The following is a 16,608-nucleotide window of genomic DNA, read 5'->3' as shown; positions in this document are numbered from 1 at the left end:
GCCGCCCACCGGCACCAGCTCCGGCCGCGCCCGCTTCCGGCACAGCGTCAGGCGGGCGGAGCCAGCCCCGGCCCCGCCCCCGCCCCGCTGCCCTCTCCCGCTGCACGCACCGCGCTCCCCTCCCGCTCCCGAGGGACCTACCGCGGCCTGCGGCGGGCAGGGGCCAGCAGCGGAGCCGTCCTGCCCCCGCCGGGGCTGCCGGGACCTCGCCAAGAGCGCCCCAGGGGGCAGCTTGAACTTGGGGAGCACCGCTCCAGCCCCCCGCCCCCCCCCAGCCCTCCCTTCCCAGCCCTGAGAGACTCCAAACACAGTGGATGCAACAGAGCTCCGGGCTCCTTTCCAGCCCCTTCAGACTTCGGGAACCCTGCGACGATGTCCGACCCCGCACAGCAGGGCGGCGGCAGGGGCAGCAGCGTGGAGGGCGAGAGATGCCCGGGAGAGGCGGCAGCAGGAAGAAACGCGAGCACCGACCAGGGCCAGGAGTGAACTTCATTGATTGCCAAATACCCCACAGCCACCCAGCAGCAGACAGGGAACAAAACAGGTATCGCCCGAGCCCCTGTTCCAGCAGCGACGTGAAGACGGGGGTGGTTCGCAGAAGGGGTCTCTCCGCTGCACGGCACCCATCTGCTTTTACCCCCTTACTGCTACCCTCCCTGCCAAAAGCCCCTTTCCTTCCCCTGGCCTCCGAGAGCCACGTCTGACTGTGCATCCCAGCCCTCCCCCGAAACAAAACCAGTGGAAGTTAAAATTATTTACACTTGTAGCCATTTAAAAACCCAATAAAATAAGACTGCGTATGTCCTACGGGGGACGTGGGTATCAGCAGCAGCTACAGCTAGCTCGGTACTCTGCGTGCAAAACAGAAGACAAAACAGAAGACAGACCAAAATACTGCACCATTACTAGGAAGCGTTTGCTGGGGTCGGTGTTTGGATTGTGGCGTAAGGCTTCTAGGAGCCGGCTCCTCCCCAGCCGCAGGGCAGGGGCGTCTCCCGCTCAGCCAGCAGAGGCCGGGCTCTAGAAGGATGGAAAGGATTTGTTATTCCAGACACAGCACATTAACACTGATGCATTTCCATCCCGGGCAACACAAACATCTAAAAACCCACTGCACGGTCACCGTGTGAGCTCTTCCTTCTTTCCAGTGACGATGGAGGAAAAGGGGGTGCATGAAGATAGACCTAAGACATAGATGCTGCTGCCATCGCTGCCTCCTCCTCCTCCTCATCTCCTTGCTTTGGCAGCTCAGCAAGTGTGGGAGAGCGGGAAGCCGGAGCGACAGGAGACTCTCGTGCCTCCTGCTCCTCTCCGAGCCCCAGCTCTACATCCATTTGCTCCAGCTCCCCCTGATCCAGTAGCTCAAAGTCATCTGCTTCCTCCTCATCCTCCGGTGAAGCTGCTGTCTCTGTCTCCACCGCTTCGGTCTCTGACAGCTGTGCTTGGAAGCTCAGTTTCTCTTCGGGCTCGGTGGGCAGGAACTCGGAGAGGGAGGGCCCCTCGCTGGCCTCTGAGGACCGCAGCAGGGCTGAGAGGGTGTTCTGCACCGCCGTGGTGATGGCGGTGGTGACGATCTCCTCGCTCAGGGTGTCAATGCAGATGCCCAGGCCCGGGGCAGGGACAGTCTCTGCGTCGCCGCCGGCCGCTTGCCCGCTCCCGTTGAAGTGCGTATTTACAAAATGGAGAGGAGACGCCAGGCGAAGGATGGAGAGGTCAGAGTCCGCCGCCTCCTTCTCTGCTGAGTCCAGCTCACGGGCAGCGTGGGCAAGCTCAGGACCCAGAGGCACACCAAATGCTTCTTCATCGCTCTGTGGTCCCAGGTCTCTGGAATGATATTCTTCCACGGAGGGAAACTCTGCCAGGTCCTTGGAAAACGACTCCTCCGGCTCACTGTGCAGGCTCTGCCGATCCAGGTCTAAAAGACACCGGCGTTAAGGCACAGGTCCCCTCACCCCAAACCAGAGCACTGCCACCTCCCTCTCATCTTCCCCCCACAGCTGACACACCAGGGCTTGCTTTTGGGCATCCTCCCAGCTCTGGGAGCACAGCAGGAAGAGGACTGCAGTTATTCCCTTCCCTCCACTCTCATGGTATGGCCTAGCCTCATCCTGTGCTGAGAGGACTTCCTTCCCCAGCTCACGCTCTCTGCATCCAGAGCTCTCTGCTAAAACACACAGGGTCAGGGAAATGGTGTGTAGGGCACGTCACCTTTCCTGTTCCTCCCCAGTCACTCAAGTGACCACATCCGAGCAGTTACCTTCACATTCCTCACCACTAACCAGCCCTTCCCTGGGCGTCTTGACAGGGCAGGGTGCCTGACCTGTTTCACCCAGCATCACAGGCTATACCATGCAATTATTCCTGCTGGACTTTGTGGATGGCCTTGCTGTCTTGTTGGAATGACAAAAGAACATTGTCTTGTAGGGCAGAATCAGAGGCTGCTGAGGACCAGCTCATGATCAGCCACAAAGTGAGGGCATGCTGCGCTGCTAGTATGGCTTCCTCCTTTTAATGGTCTTCCCCCTGCAGATAGCTAGGTTCTCTCCCTGTGTTTGGAGGGACAGTTGTTCTGGGACAAAACTCTCAGAGTCAGAAAGGCAGCAAAGCATCCCATCACCTACCTTCCGAAACGTCCGTCAGCTGTGGGGTGGTAGCCCTTGAGACAGAAAAGCCCCCACTCTCCAGGATGGAAGCCTCCTCATCAGAGAGCTCAGAATCTGTGATTGACAGGGCCAGAGCAGTCTTTTTCACATCCACCTGCATGGGATGAAGGCAGAGGGATTAAATTCCTGGGTGCCTGACTGCCAGTGCTCCCTATAGGCACCTCCACACAAACCACAGCTCCCAGGCAGAAGTCCTTTGCTGGAGGGGCAGGGCACAGGGAGGGCTTGGAAACTGTAGGCTGGGCAAAGTGGTCCCTGCACTGCCAGGGTAGGACAGCTGCAGCTCACTGGCCTTCCTGCAATTATTCTCTGCCTGAAGCGTTGCCTGCCCTCAGTAAAGAGCCAGCACAGGATGGGCTCAGCCTGCAGGAGCTTCAGAGGCTTTGATCCTTCTTCCTCTCCTGGGATTGCCAAGGAGCAAAACGCCCCTTTGCTTTCACATTCAGGCTGGGCCCTAGGAAGCCTTCTGCAAGTGGCAGTGCTTCAGCATCTGCGTTCCTTTGGAAGCTGAAGCTCCCCACCATGTGCCCAGAGCTCCTGTACAGGCAGACACGCAGTCCGTGTTCATGGTGTGCATACCCAAAGGTCCCACCCAACCCAACTGAGAGTTGGGAACTGTGTCAGACACCCCTACTGCTCCTCTCCCTTTGCCAGTGCTGAGGAGCCTCTGCACACCACACCAGGGGAGTTCATTTCTTTAGGAGACGCGCCCATGTTCTCTGAGTGCGAAGCGTAACGGTCACAGCAATGCCACAGGTCAGCAGGAGGCTGCAGAATGGCTCCCCCCCTCCTGCTGCTGCACCAGCAGCCCTGGGGTGCTGAATTCTCAACACCCAGACTGGAGACAATGGCCTCCATCAAATTAATACCCTTCTCCACTTGGGATTCTGCAATATGACTTGTTTCTCTGCTGTTTGTTATCAATGCAGCTGTACCCAGTCCATCCCTTGTCCCTCCAGCTGCTACAGACCAGAGGAGGGACTGGTTCCTGCAGTGCTTTGTGCTCTTACCACTGGGGAGAAGCCCGACAGCTCTGCCTCACTCTCACTCTCCGTCTCTGCTGTTGGCTCATCACCTGCTGCAGGCTCACTCTTCCCTTGGCGCTCTGTGAGAAAGGAAAGAAAGGCTTTACGTGGGACCAAAGGAATTTTATACCTTTATGCATCACTTTCCTCCTACTACTACTTCCTGTGAAGCAGCACAGGTTTCCCAAATGCCCAAGGTTCCCAGAGACAACTATAATCCGCTGCTCTCATTTGCTACTCCCAGGGATCACCTGCCCTGTTGCCCTCCCCAATACCCTTAATTTTTAGCCCGTTTTCTCCTGCTCCTGTGCAGCTTTTCCCCCTGCAGTGTTGGCAAACTACTCTCCCGTTGTCCTTTTGCTAAGGCTCCATCCTGGGAGTACAGCACTAGAAGAACTCAAGAGTGAAGCTGGGTCCTTACTCTTCTTCTCATGCTTGTGGTGCAGCGTCTCTGCCTTCATACTGTAATCCAGTTTCATCAGGACAGGCTCCAAACGCGTGTACATCCTCTGGATCAGCTCGTGGTAGACCACCAGAGGCCAGAGCAGAATGCTGAGCACTGTGAACACAGGATGCAGGGAGTGTGAGAGACAGATCAAGCACAGCCTGGCCCTTTATGGGGTGCCAGCAAGAAACTCTGCATCAAAGGAAGTGCAGCTGAGTGGCATTTGCTTTCCCACCTGGCTGCCTAAAATCCTTATCCATGGTTATTCTTGCTCATTTCAAAGCTGCTTGATTAACCAGGCTTTCCTCACAGTACGTGTTAGCACACATTTATGTTAAGATGAAGCATATGCCCCCCTGTCCAGCCACTGCACCCCAGCCCCAACATGCAGGAGAGCCCCTGAAATGAGGTTATTTAAAGTAAGAACCACCAAAACCTCTACAAGGGTAGCAGCATACAGCTCACATGTAGATGTGCTAGCAGCAGACCACCTGAACAGTCTTCAGAGTTAGCAGGGACTCAGGATGCAGTGGAAGAGCTCAGCTGAGCTTCCTTGCTAAGCATGCAGCTGAACGAGCCTCTCCATATGGATGTGCCCATTCTAGGAACCGAGAGACCGCAGTTTCTGCTCCTCTGGAACCCCAGCAGCACAGCCCCAGCCGTGGGCAGGAGAGGAAAGCAGTGTGTTAGGGACGGCTCCCTCTCCTGACTCTGCGGCTGTACTGCACGCACACAAGAGGCTTCCCGGAGCGCCTTGCCGGTGCCTGTTAATAATCTAGCACAGATCCCCTCGGGGAAACCAAAGCCATGCTCCTACCAGCGTATCGACAGCACAGCTAGGTCACGTTTAAGCTTAAGTCAGACACGAGAGCTGCTTATACTCACAAATGATGTAGGAGATCATTATGCCTGGAACATAGTGTCCAACTACAGCCAGAATCAGGCAGCCTGAACAGACACTCATGCAGAACTGAAGGAAGAGAGAGGAACAAACAGAAGTGACAAGAGGCAGAGACACATCTACGCAACCAGTGCAGGAAACCCAGTTAGAGCAAAACGAGGAGGGGTGCTCCTGACAGTCAGTACACCAGCACTGCACTGAGTACATTCAGATGCTGACAATCACAACTCAGCTCGGCTGGGTTAATCTATAAGCATTAGAGGGTCAAGCGCAGGAAGACCAAGGTAACCCAAGACCCCCACAAAACAAACCCAACGTTATCAGACAGCTCTTCAGGACCTTCCCTGAGGCGAGGATGGGATACTGCAAACTGCCATTTTCAGAGCACATCCCCTGGGGAGAGCTCAGCACTTGAGGAGAAGCCTGTAGTGTCCTGGCAGAGACAGGAACCTGCTACAGATTCACCAGGTGCTGTGCTGCTGCTACGCAACAAACCAGCTGGCAGAAGCATTAGTACAACCCACACTCCCACCACACCAGGACTTTCTCCCTCTGGAAGACGTGGAAGCATAATGGTGCAGGATCCCTGCATTCTCCTAGGGAGGGGGAGAAGTGAGAGCAAATGGTGCAGGATCCCTGCATTCTCCTAGGGAGGGGGAGAAGGGAAAGCAGACACCCTGCAAGTCAGGACATGGGTGCAAGTGTCAACTAAATCTAGCAAGGAAAAGTTTCATTTGTAATGGAAAGGTTCTACAAAAGCTGGGGTGCTCTGAGGGCTTTGCTCCCAATGAATTCATGCTTTATGGGCATCTTGGTCCTGGTCCTACTCCCTCTAACTGGGACAGTGTTTAAACAGGAGCAATCAGCAGTGACAGAACCCCACTCCTTTTAGCACACTGGACCCCAGGAAGCCTCACAACAGTCCTACTGGCTGTTCTGTACCCCTTTTTGTGAAGCCAACTCCTGCCTACAACCTCTTTCCAAACACCACAGGTTGCAGCCATCAGAACATGGTTCATGACAGGGTTCCACACGCTGTGTTTGGACTCACCTAGCTACAACCTTGGCTAGACAAAAATAGGTAGGACCAGCTTAAAGGCTGAATGCAGCCTGTGGAAGGGGTAGAGTCTGCAGGCTCCCCCCTTTTCTCCCCACTCCCAATCTAAGGCTTCCTTTGCACACTAAGAAATAGAACTAAGTGCTGCTAGCCACTCAAAGGAGGGGTCACCTGCAGCCCCAGTTTACTACTACTGAAAGCAAACTACTCATTATTTAAGCTTCCTGCGGCACAAAGTCTGAAAGGAATGAACAGCAAGCATTAAACAGGGACAGCAAACATAAAGACACTGATTTGTCATTCTTCCGCCTCCTAGGCCACTGATAATGGAAAGAAAAGCCCCTGCACAGAAGAGCAGGTATCTCCAGCTTACCTTGGCTGGATTTTGCCTCTTGTACTGTAGCAGTTCCTGCAGGTACAGCCTGAAGGTGACCCAGCTCTCTGCCAGACAGTGGCACAGCTCAGGGACACTGAGCAGGTGAGGCTGTGCCCCTGAAGTCACCCCCTCACTAGAGACAGACAAGAGCAAGAAGACAATCTTTGACACAGTCTGTTTTGTTGGGGAAGGGTGAAACAGCTGCACTGGGAAGTGGAGATCCCTACTCAAAGGCTCAACAACACTGACTGCATCTTCAACTGAACTGTGGAAGACACTTGACTTAGAGATACTTTTTCCCTTTAACCAGGAGGAGAGCCAAGAGACACCCGAGCCAAGCAGCAGCAGACACTGTGCCACAGCATCCCCATGCCACGGGCCTGAGATGCAAAGAGGTTTACTCAAAGCCCCCCAGATGGGAGCTCTAGAGGTGGCCTCCTCTGGCACCAAGTCCATGGTGCTCAGGCCTGTGACCATGGCAAGGCACAGGACACAAGCTGAGCCACCACAGGTAGCACGTGTGGTCTGCAAAAGTCAGTCTTGGGGATTTCCTTCTTTCTGTAGGATTCTTAAGACAGTCTAGGATAGATACAGGGATGAAACTTGAGAGTTCCTCACATCAGAAGCACCTGAGCTTTATTGCTAGTGAAAGAACATCCGCTTTCCCCAGAGCCTCAAGCTGTGGCTCCCCAGCTGCTAAGCAGCTCCCAGTGCAAGAGAAACCACAACCAACGTTTCACAACAGGAGCCACGCAGTCTATTGACAACAGCCAAAAGGGCAGGTGAGATCACCATACTAAAGGAAAGCTTGCCCACTCTCCCCTCAGACCAAGGAACACATCAGTGAGCTTACCTCTCCCCTCCTGGCTCCTCCGACGGCTGTGCTGTAGAGAGAACACAGCACATTAGTCAGCCACGGGAAAAACACAACCCGACGTTTCTACCACTGGAACCGAGCTGAGCTGGAGATGGATCATCCTTAGCTAGGGATGCACCCTGGGGACATTCCTCGTGCTCTCATGCAAGCAGGAATCACTGGCTGGCAGTCTGAGCTGCACGGCTTCGGTGAAGCGTGCCTGGAGACTCAAAGCAGCCAGAGCCTTGGCTCAAGGTGTCCCAGCACACCCTGCAACCTGCCTTGGCAAACATGCAGCACAACGCTGTCTCTGAGGTGCAACCTGCCACCAGCAGGCAGGGTCTCCACTGCAGGGACTGTACAGCCGGCCCCAGCGCTGGGACAGTGCCACCCCTGGCACCTGGGCAGTGCCACCCCCGGCGCCTGGGCAGTGCCACCCCCGGCGCCTGGGCAGTGCCAACCCCGGCGCCTGGACAGTGCCAACCCCGGCGCCTGGACAGTGCCACCCTCAGCACAGCTGCCTGGCCCTCGTCACTCCCAGAGCGCTGCCAGCACGCTGCCTGAGCTGGGCAGAGCTTCAGCTCCCAAAGCTGCAGAGCTCAAACCGGCACCCGCAGGCCAGAGCCGCAGCTCCCACCGACCAGCCCAGACCACAATCCCTGGCAGAATGCTGGGTACAAATACCAGAGATGTCCCCACTGTCTCTGTCCATTCCCATGGGATTAAGTAACAAATAGCAGTCTTGTGTATAATTATCTAATCTTAGGGCTCCTTTATATCCCTTGACAGCTCTTCGTGCCAGGCACAGATATAACTACATGCCTAAGGTCTGGCAGTCTGGACAAGCAAGGGAAAGCTGCTCCCATTATTCCCTGCGCCCAACCCTGCGATGATCAAACAGCAGTGTTTCAGGGGCAGAGGTCCCATATCATTATGCCCTGCCTTTAGCTTTACAGAAGTAAAAAACCCCAAATATTTCTGTGACAACTGGACCCATGGGTTTGGGTGTCCTAGTGGCTAGCTGATTACTGTGTGGGATGTAGAGGGCTTGGCCAAAGCTCTTTCAGCAATGTTCTCTAAGTCTCCTGGGTTTAACATGCCCTGATCATTCTGTAAAAGCCTCTTGAGGCCTCTACCTGCCAGACGAAGGCCCTAAAGCTGGCAGGGACACATACACATACATCGTTGATGCTGTCTGGCCAACAGCACACTTGGTTCAGGCTGTCCAAGAGGTTCTAAGAATCCCTATCCCCCATGCTACACGTCACCACATAAAGGGGACTAAAATAAAGGTAGGGAGTTTATGTTCAAAGTCCAGGCTGCTTGCTGGAAACTAGCTTAAAAGTGCAACAGGAGCAAAAAAGGGTTTGAATCCTCCCCAGAGTCACCAGCTAGATGCAAAGCCCAAGAGTGGCAACAACTCCCCCGGGGAAACGCGTGGAAGAGGTGAACATCAGTCACTGCCAACACCCAGTGAGGCTTCAGACGCCGGTTCAAGCCGCAGAAGACAGCAACTGCTTGTAGCAGCCTTGCCACCGTCCTCCCAAGACAGGGGACTTAGGGCCAAGTGTGTCAGACTCCTCCCAGCGCTGCAGGCACCGCAGCAGCCGGCTCACACAGCGCAGTGGAGCGGGAGGCCACCCGCCCAGGGGAGGAGGCGATTCTTTGAGAGCGTGACCCAGATTTCCAGTAATCGGGCCTGACAAGAGGAGTCAACTGCTCTCAGACTGGGATGCCCATCCGCTCCTCTGCCCACGGCTGTTGGGCAGGGTGGCTGGCAAGCACTGCTCACAAAGGGAGCTCGGGGTGCAAAGGGAGTGCTATGGATGCAGCTCCACCCCCACGGGGTGGTTGCTTCTCTCCTGGAACCACCATTGCTGTATTGTGTTGTTGTGCTCAGGAATCTAAAGCTGCTTAATCACAGCATGCAGATGTCCAGCTGTACTTCAGAGCCTCAGCCATTACCTGCACTACAGGGCCAAATAAACCGTGTTTGGCACTGTTTGGCTGTGCTGGCTGGTGGTGCTGGCTGTACCAGCCACCAAACGGGGGGCTGGCACGCTCGCTGTACTCTGCCAGACAGATGTACCAGCAACAGAGTACACAAGGACAGCACAGGAAGCCCAGGCCTCTCTGACTGGCTGCAGTAACCCAAGCCATCCCAAATATGCCAGCAGAGGGAGTGAAACAGTTCTCCCTGCTGCTTCGGAAGGGTTCAAATACCTGGGGGAGCTGCAGAACGTGTCAGCAGGCTGCAGAGCGCTCATGTGATTTCAGCTAACCGGCAAAACACAGCCTGCCTCTCAAACCAACAGCATCTTTCCTCCTGTGGCAGGTGGAGCGCTTGTCCATCCCAGGGCACCCCGGTCTCACAGCAGCTGGAGGAACAGCCCAGCTGCAATAAACCTTCACTCCAACCCGTGCTGCGATACCGTCTACACTGGTAAAACAAAACCAGCAAACAGGAGACCCACAGCTGGCCTCAGATCATCAATAACCAGCTGAAATCTTGCTGTCGGCATTTCACACCAGACTGTGGATTCACACAAACCACTTGACACACACCAGACTCTCTGGGAGACCAGTCAGACACGCGAGAGTTTAGGTTACATGTTGGTAGTGACAAATTATTGCTGATGGATTCTTTGGCTCTTACAGGTTTTCAACACTTCCCCACGAGGCATCCTTCATCTCTGTGTAAACCTCAGCTGGAATGTGGGGGCCCTTTTTAAGGAGTACCAGCGTCCAACTGCAACGCCGGCTTTGCTAAAGCTGCGCTCTTCCACGCTGACCAAAACGCTGCCTAACAATGCTACAGAAAACAATCCTACCCTACTCAATACCTGTTTCAGGAGGAGGTGGGGGTGCTTCCTAAATCCATAAGCAACATTTAAAAGGAACCCCACAGAGAGGTGGTTACATAGGGAGAAAATGCCCTGCGTGGGAGCTGAAAACACACAGTCCCTTCTGACAGACCTAAAAAGGTCCTGCCTCTCCTTGCTGTTAGCGCCTGCCTGATCACAGAGAGTGAGTAACTGTAACTACACGCTGAGGGTTCAGTGTTGTTTCAGAAGTGGCATTTAAAGCAATTACTCGAGACATACTAGGCTGCCACAAGCCGAGGTTTGTGCATACACATGCCGACTCTTGAAGGCGTGGTGCTGACCTACTTCCAAAAGCTCCAGGAAAGGCTTACAGGAAGGACTGAGGAGGAAAATGTGCTTATTTTGGCTGGGAGAGAGTTAATTTTCTTCATAGTAGCTAGTGTGGGGCTGTGTTTTGGATTTGTGCTGAAAACTGTTGATAACACAGGGATGTTTCTGTTAGCGCTGAGCAGTGCTTACACAGGGTTGAAACCTTTGCTGCTCCTCACCCTACCCCACCAGCAAGTAGCTGGGGGTGCACAAGGAGGGGACACAGCTGGGACAGCTGACCCCAACTGACCAAAGGGATATTTCATACCATCAGGTTCAGCGCTTAAAATAGGAGGAAAAAGAAGGAAGGGTGGGGGGACATTGGGAGTGATGCCTTTTGTCTTCCCAAGTAATTTTACACGTGATGGAGCCCTGCCTTCCTGGGGATGGCTGAACACCTGCCTGCCCATGGGAAATGGAGAATGAGTTCCTTGTTTTGTTTTGCTTGCATGTGCAGCTTTTGCTTTCTCTATCCGACTGCCTTTACCTCAGCCCACCAGTTTTCTCACTTTTACTCTTCCAGTTCTCTCCCTCACCCCGCTGGGGGCGGCTGAGCCAGCAGCTGCGTGGGGCTTAGCTGCCACCTGGGGTTAAACCATGACAGAAAGCCACAAAGCTGCAGCTCTGCTCCATCAGGAAGCAAGAGCCACACAAGAACCCCAAAGTATTCACCAGCACCAGCGCAACAGAAGGCCCCTCGGGATGCAGAGCGACGCTCCTTCCTTGCGGAGGCTGGGGAGACACGATCCAGTGGACCATGTTGAAATCAGGGCTGCAACCTAACCAGGCACATCAGAAAGGTGTCCCTGTTCTTCGCTGTCAGCAGCAGAAGAGCAGCAAGGAGTGAAGTACGGGGAGGAACAGCACCAAGGAGTGAAGTACACGGAGGAACAGCACCAAGGAGCGGCACAGACAGATGTGCAGTGACTTCTTGCAGAGCTGATGACACCAGATCAGCCCAGCCCCCACTGTGTTCTTTTGGTTTTGGGTTCTTTTTTTTGGTTGTTGGGTTTTCATTTGTTTTGGTTTGGGTTTTTTTTCCATTCCTTACTGCTCTGCAGAATATCAACTGATACTGGTTTGGATTTCCTACTTCTCTTGTGATAACAGAACGTCTACAGGCTGCTGGTACTCGCTGGAGCAGCTTACTCCCACCTGCATCAATAACACCATTCTGTTCTGGACATCAGGCTTCTGCATTTCTGGACATGTTTCAAGTGAGATGTTTTGGGTTGGCTTTAAACTATTCCCTTAAAAAACTAACATGGATAAGCAGGAAATTAAATTGGCCAATCCAGTTTGGCTGCCTCGTTACCTGAACCACACAAAGCAAACAGCTTTAAGACTTCACTGAAACCTATCTAATCTTATCAGGACCTCTGTGAAAGCACCCTTTAAGTCAGTACCCTTTTAGGTCAAATACAGGGCACCTTAGAAACACACATATAGAGGGGCTTTCATTCAGAAACCCTCCCTGGAGTAAGTGGGCAGGGATGGAGGGCCCCGAGCCGCCTTTGAGCAGCAGCAGTAGATGCAGCAAGCAGCTCTGGGTCCAGCCAGTTAATGAACTCCAGTGAAGGAGGCACTCAAAGCAGACAACCTACAGCTATCGGCGTTAGAAGGCTACTCCTCTTGTTGATTGTGTCTCATGTTGGAAAGACCCTTCAATAAGCAGGAAAGATAAGCCAAGTGACCAGACTCACTGATTAGATGGAGACCAGATGCTGTTCCATACAGGTACAATACACTCACTGTCCCTGCTGTCAGACCTCATCATCCACTCCACTACCTGCCTCAAGGAGAGGTGGCTCGCATCCGCTCTGCCTCTTCCAGGGGATAAAAGCCCATTCCACACTTAACACCAACTGCACTGGGTTTGTGTGGCAAGGTTGGGGGGGTAGATGGGGCTACAGGGGTGAGAGAAGCTGCTAGAAGCTTTTCCCCCCATGTCCTGTAGAGCCACTGCTGGCAGCGCCTCTGGGATAACATATTTAAGGAGGGGGAGGAACACCCAGAGCAACTGCAGCCAGAGAGATGGGTGAGGAGACGTGAGAGGAACAACTCTGCAGACAGCGAGGTCAGTGAAGGAGGGAGAGGAGGAGCTCCAGGCACTGGAGCAGAGATTCCCCTTCAGCCTGTGTAGAAGGCCACAGTGGAGCAGGCTGTCCCCCAGCAGCCTGAGGAGGCTAATGATGGAGCAGACACCCACCTGCAGCACGTGGAGGACCCCACGCCACAGCAGGTGGGTGCCTGAGGGAGGCTGTGCCCCTGTGGGAACCCTGCACTGGAGCAGGCTCCCAGCAGGACCCATGGAGAGAGGAGCCCAAGCTGCAGCAGGACCCTGTGGAAGGGACCCACGCTGGAGCAGGGAAAGAGCATGAGGAGTCCTCCTGCAGAGGAGGAAGGAGCAGCAGAGACAATGTGCGATGAACTGACCCCAACCCCCATTCCCCTGCATTCCTAGGGGGTGGGGAAGGAGGTAGAGAATTTGGAAATAAAGTCAAGCCTGGAAAGAAGAAGGGGGGAAGGCATTTTAAGATTTGGCTTTATTTCTCATTATCCTACTCTGATTCAAGTCCGTTTTGCCCGTGACAGTAACTGGTGAGTGATCTCTCCCTGTCCTTATCTCAACCCACAAAACTTCCCTTGTATCTTCTCTGCCCTGTCCAGCTGAGGAGGGGGTGACAGAGCAGCTTTGCTGTGCATCTGGCCTCCAGCCAGGGTCAACCCACCACACCTCAATCCCCCTCCTCCCTGTTTCCTTCCCTCAGTCCAGCTGGCCATATATGCTCAGACATATATGCTCATGACATTTGCAGGAGAGAAAGCATGCAGCAGAAACAATGCATCATCAGCCTTGTCATCAGCTTCCCTGACAAGCTAGCTGGGCCCCCTTAGTCACTCTCAAAATGAGCTACTCCCAGAACTTCTCAGCACCAGGAGCAATGCTCCCCATGCCCAGAGCAGTAAGATACACCCTAAAAACTGTGACATAGATTGGCAAGAGGCAGCTCCAAAGCCTGCAGTGCAAAGAGGGCTTATGTGACTTATGAGAGAGCCAGGAAGGGACCGGCTGTGGCCACTGCCCAGCAGCTGGTAACACTACAACTGTGTCACTAGCTACAGTGCTACTCATCACATACCTGAGAAATCAAACAGGAACCTGGGCTTCCACCTCTCCAGCAAGAGGATGCCAAGAAGGGACATGCTGAGGAGAAAGAGGGGTCTCAGGGAGGTGGAGGAAAACAACCTAGAAATCAAACAAGAGACTGTTAGGCAGGGAAACGGCAGCAAATTACTGCTCCTGGTGAGCAAACAGACATGGCTCAGTGTATGGCAGGGCAGAAACATCCCACTGCTACCAGCCACTGCAGCAGGCACCATGCTTTGCAGGCACCCACCCCTGCCACCAGCACCTTCTCAAATGGTGCCTCTGCCCTCCACCAGCTGACTACCTGCCATCTCCCAGTGCTCTCCTCCCGTCTCCAAGCTCCTCCTTTGGTTGTAAAACAAAGCTAATGCTCCCTGGTACAACTACAAGTCCCTCTGAATCCTCAAGATGGAGGCTTAAAATAATGTCAATACAGACTGCTGTCACAGAAGACTGGTTGAAATCCGCCTGCTTGCTGAAAACTTACATCCTCTGCCATCACAGGGCCCAGGATTGTAGCAGGTAGCACCCTAACACAACCTGAACCTCCTTCTAGATGCTGGTTCTTTTATCACAAGCCTCTCCCTGTTTCATCAGAGCCTAGCACTTAAATGGTTTAGTTGCTCACTCAACGCTATCGTTAAAAGCTTTCATGTCCTTCATCACCACGCTGGCTTGAGCCAGCTGCCAGCTCACACCGCTCTACTCTCACCTAGTTGTGCAATCCAACCATCAAAGAGTTTATCTCTCCACTCCACACAGATTCAACAGCAAAGGTCCCAGCCTGGCGCTTGTGCCAGCAGTGACCGTCTGCATTCCTCCTTTCCTCTGAGCATCAGCACTTCCCTTCAGCTCAGAGGGGCTCTTTTTAAGCCACTCCAGAAGGAAATGCCAGAAGTGCATTGCCTCTCTCCCCTCCAGCAAACACTCCTCTCCAGCATGGAAGAGCCGCCTCGCTATTTCCCCTGCTCCTCTTCAGCAAGTTACCTGCCAATAACTAATCTCAAAGGCACCAGACAACGATCGGAATCAGAGAGCATCTGACCATGCAGTGCAGGGGGGGCTGTGCTTCCCACCAAGCCAGAGTCAGGACTCAGAAGGGAGCTCTGCCTCACTGGGCAGCACAGAGCAAAAGCTGCACATTTTCCATGAGCTACAATGACCTAAGCAACATTTTTATCCCTTCTCATGGGACAATGATTCTGTAGCTTAACATATCAGCTTTGGAAGAATTTCCTCCTATTCTACCTCATTTGTGGGTTGAAGGATGCTGGCTGAATCCTCCATGGGACTGTAAATAATTCCTTCCCCTCCATATTTAAAACTCTTTCTGCTGTCCCATATTCTGGGCACTCTTTGTGCTTCTTAAGCTTTTTTTGCACGGTCCCTTAGCCATCACTGTCCGTCATCCCAACATCTCACTCACCTCTTCCCCTCTCACTAGCTTCAAAGCTCTGCTGTCAGACCTTTCCAGCTGGTAGAGGAGTCCAAACCCATTTATGTGCCCAGTTACCATCTCTGCCTGTGATAACTGCACGGATGAGGAAGCAGAACCTAAGCGGCCTCTTCCTAGCGACTTCAAAGGCTGTTAAGTCACATACTTTCCCCTCCTCTGGCTTCAGTCTGTCTCTTTCTATCTCGTCTACAACCAACATTTAACTCTTTCCCTGTCCGAGTTCTGCCCTTTCCAGCTGGGAGAGCCGCTGGCTGAGAGTGTTTTTGCCAGTAAAACTGACTCACTGTTTATACAAACAAACAGGATGTTTCTCATTCCCCCTCCACAGCTGGGCCCTGCCACTCAGGCTCCCGGCTCCTGGAGCTGCCGCCCTGCCTGAGCCGCAGAGGAGAGGGGATGGCAGGGCAGGGGGGGGGCAACGTGCTCGCCCCCAAACCGAGTGGCCTCGGCGCGACAAATCCGCACCCTCCGGAAAGGCTGTTAAGGAGTGGAAGGGCTGACAGAAAGCACGGCCCGGGAGGCGGCCGCGGGGCTTTCTGGCTGCGATTACGGGGTGAAGCCAACCGATAAAGCCCGGGAGCAAAAATTAACCAGAAACGTGCCCGGGCGAGGCTCCAGCCGGGCTGAGCTGCGCGTCGTTATCGCGGGGCCAACCCTGCCCCGGCCCCCGGCGCCCTCTCCCCTCAGGGAGGGGCCTGTCCGCGCTCGCCTGAGGGAAGCGGCGCGGTCGCCCCTGGCTAAGCACAGCCCGCGCCGCCACCGCTCTGCTGCACAGGTGCGAGCCGCGGGCACCCGGGGGCATCGCTACCGACCCCCGGGGACCTCGCCGCCGCCAAGGGCCGGACGGGCAGCATCCCGGCGGGGCAGGCCCCGCTGCCGGTCCGACCCCCCCCCGCCCCGCCCCGCGGCCTAGCCCCGGCCCAGCTCAGCTCACCAGAGGGCCCCGCTGAGCGCGGCGGCGGTAACCAGGCTGTACAACGGCCTCTCCCACACCAGCAGCCGTTGCGCCGCCGCCAGCGCAGCCTCCCAGCCCCGCAGCCGCTGCCGCAGCGCCGCCGCCAGGCGCTCCGCCGCCGCGGCCGCCGCCTCCTCCTCTTCTTCCTCGGCCGCCGCGGCCGCCGCCTCCTCGGCCCGGCCGCTCGCCATGGCTGCGGGAGGGATGGGGGGAGGGAGGGAAGGCTGTCACCGCCGGCGGGAAGGGGCGGCGGGCGCTGCACCGGCCCGGGCGGGCGGCACCGCCTGACGGGGACCGGCGGCCGCTGGCGCCGCGCGCATGCGCCGCCCGCCCCGCGGCGGGGAGGGACCGGCCGCACATGCGCCCCCGGGGAGAGGGGGGGGCAGGAGCGGCGGGCGCTCTGCGCAGGCGCAACGCGAGCCGCGCCTCCTGCACCGGAAGAGGAAGGGCGGCGGCGGGAGGAGGCGGTGGCCCGGTAGCGGCTTCGCGGCCTCCGCTCCGGTCACAGGCCTCGGAGCGGCCCGACACT

At 55.3% G+C, this 16,608-nt stretch overlaps 1 protein-coding gene across 1 annotated transcript; it reads right to left on the bottom strand.

The window, feature by feature from the left end:
* Positions 1 to 902: 902 nt before the first annotated feature.
* RETREG2 (reticulophagy regulator family member 2) lies at positions 903 to 16,370 on the bottom strand. Its single transcript, XM_084264793.1, has 9 exons — positions 16,059 to 16,370; positions 13,661 to 13,767; positions 7,321 to 7,351; positions 6,465 to 6,600; positions 5,019 to 5,103; positions 4,110 to 4,247; positions 3,674 to 3,768; positions 2,622 to 2,757; positions 903 to 1,915 (listed from the first exon to the last, which is right to left on the bottom strand). The coding sequence occupies exons 1-9, from the start codon at positions 16,268 to 16,270 to the stop codon at positions 1,185 to 1,187; spliced, it is 1,671 nt and encodes a 556-aa protein (XP_084120919.1). The 5' UTR covers positions 16,271 to 16,370; the 3' UTR covers positions 903 to 1,184.
* Positions 16,371 to 16,608: the final 238 nt, after the last annotated feature.

Source organism: Gallinula chloropus (assembly GCF_964237585.1).
Source record: "Gallinula chloropus genome assembly, chromosome: 5".
NCBI classification, from domain to species: domain Eukaryota; kingdom Metazoa; phylum Chordata; class Aves; order Gruiformes; family Rallidae; genus Gallinula; species Gallinula chloropus.
Note: the sequence above shows the minus strand (reverse complement) of the source record. Positions and strands in the feature narration are given on the sequence as shown.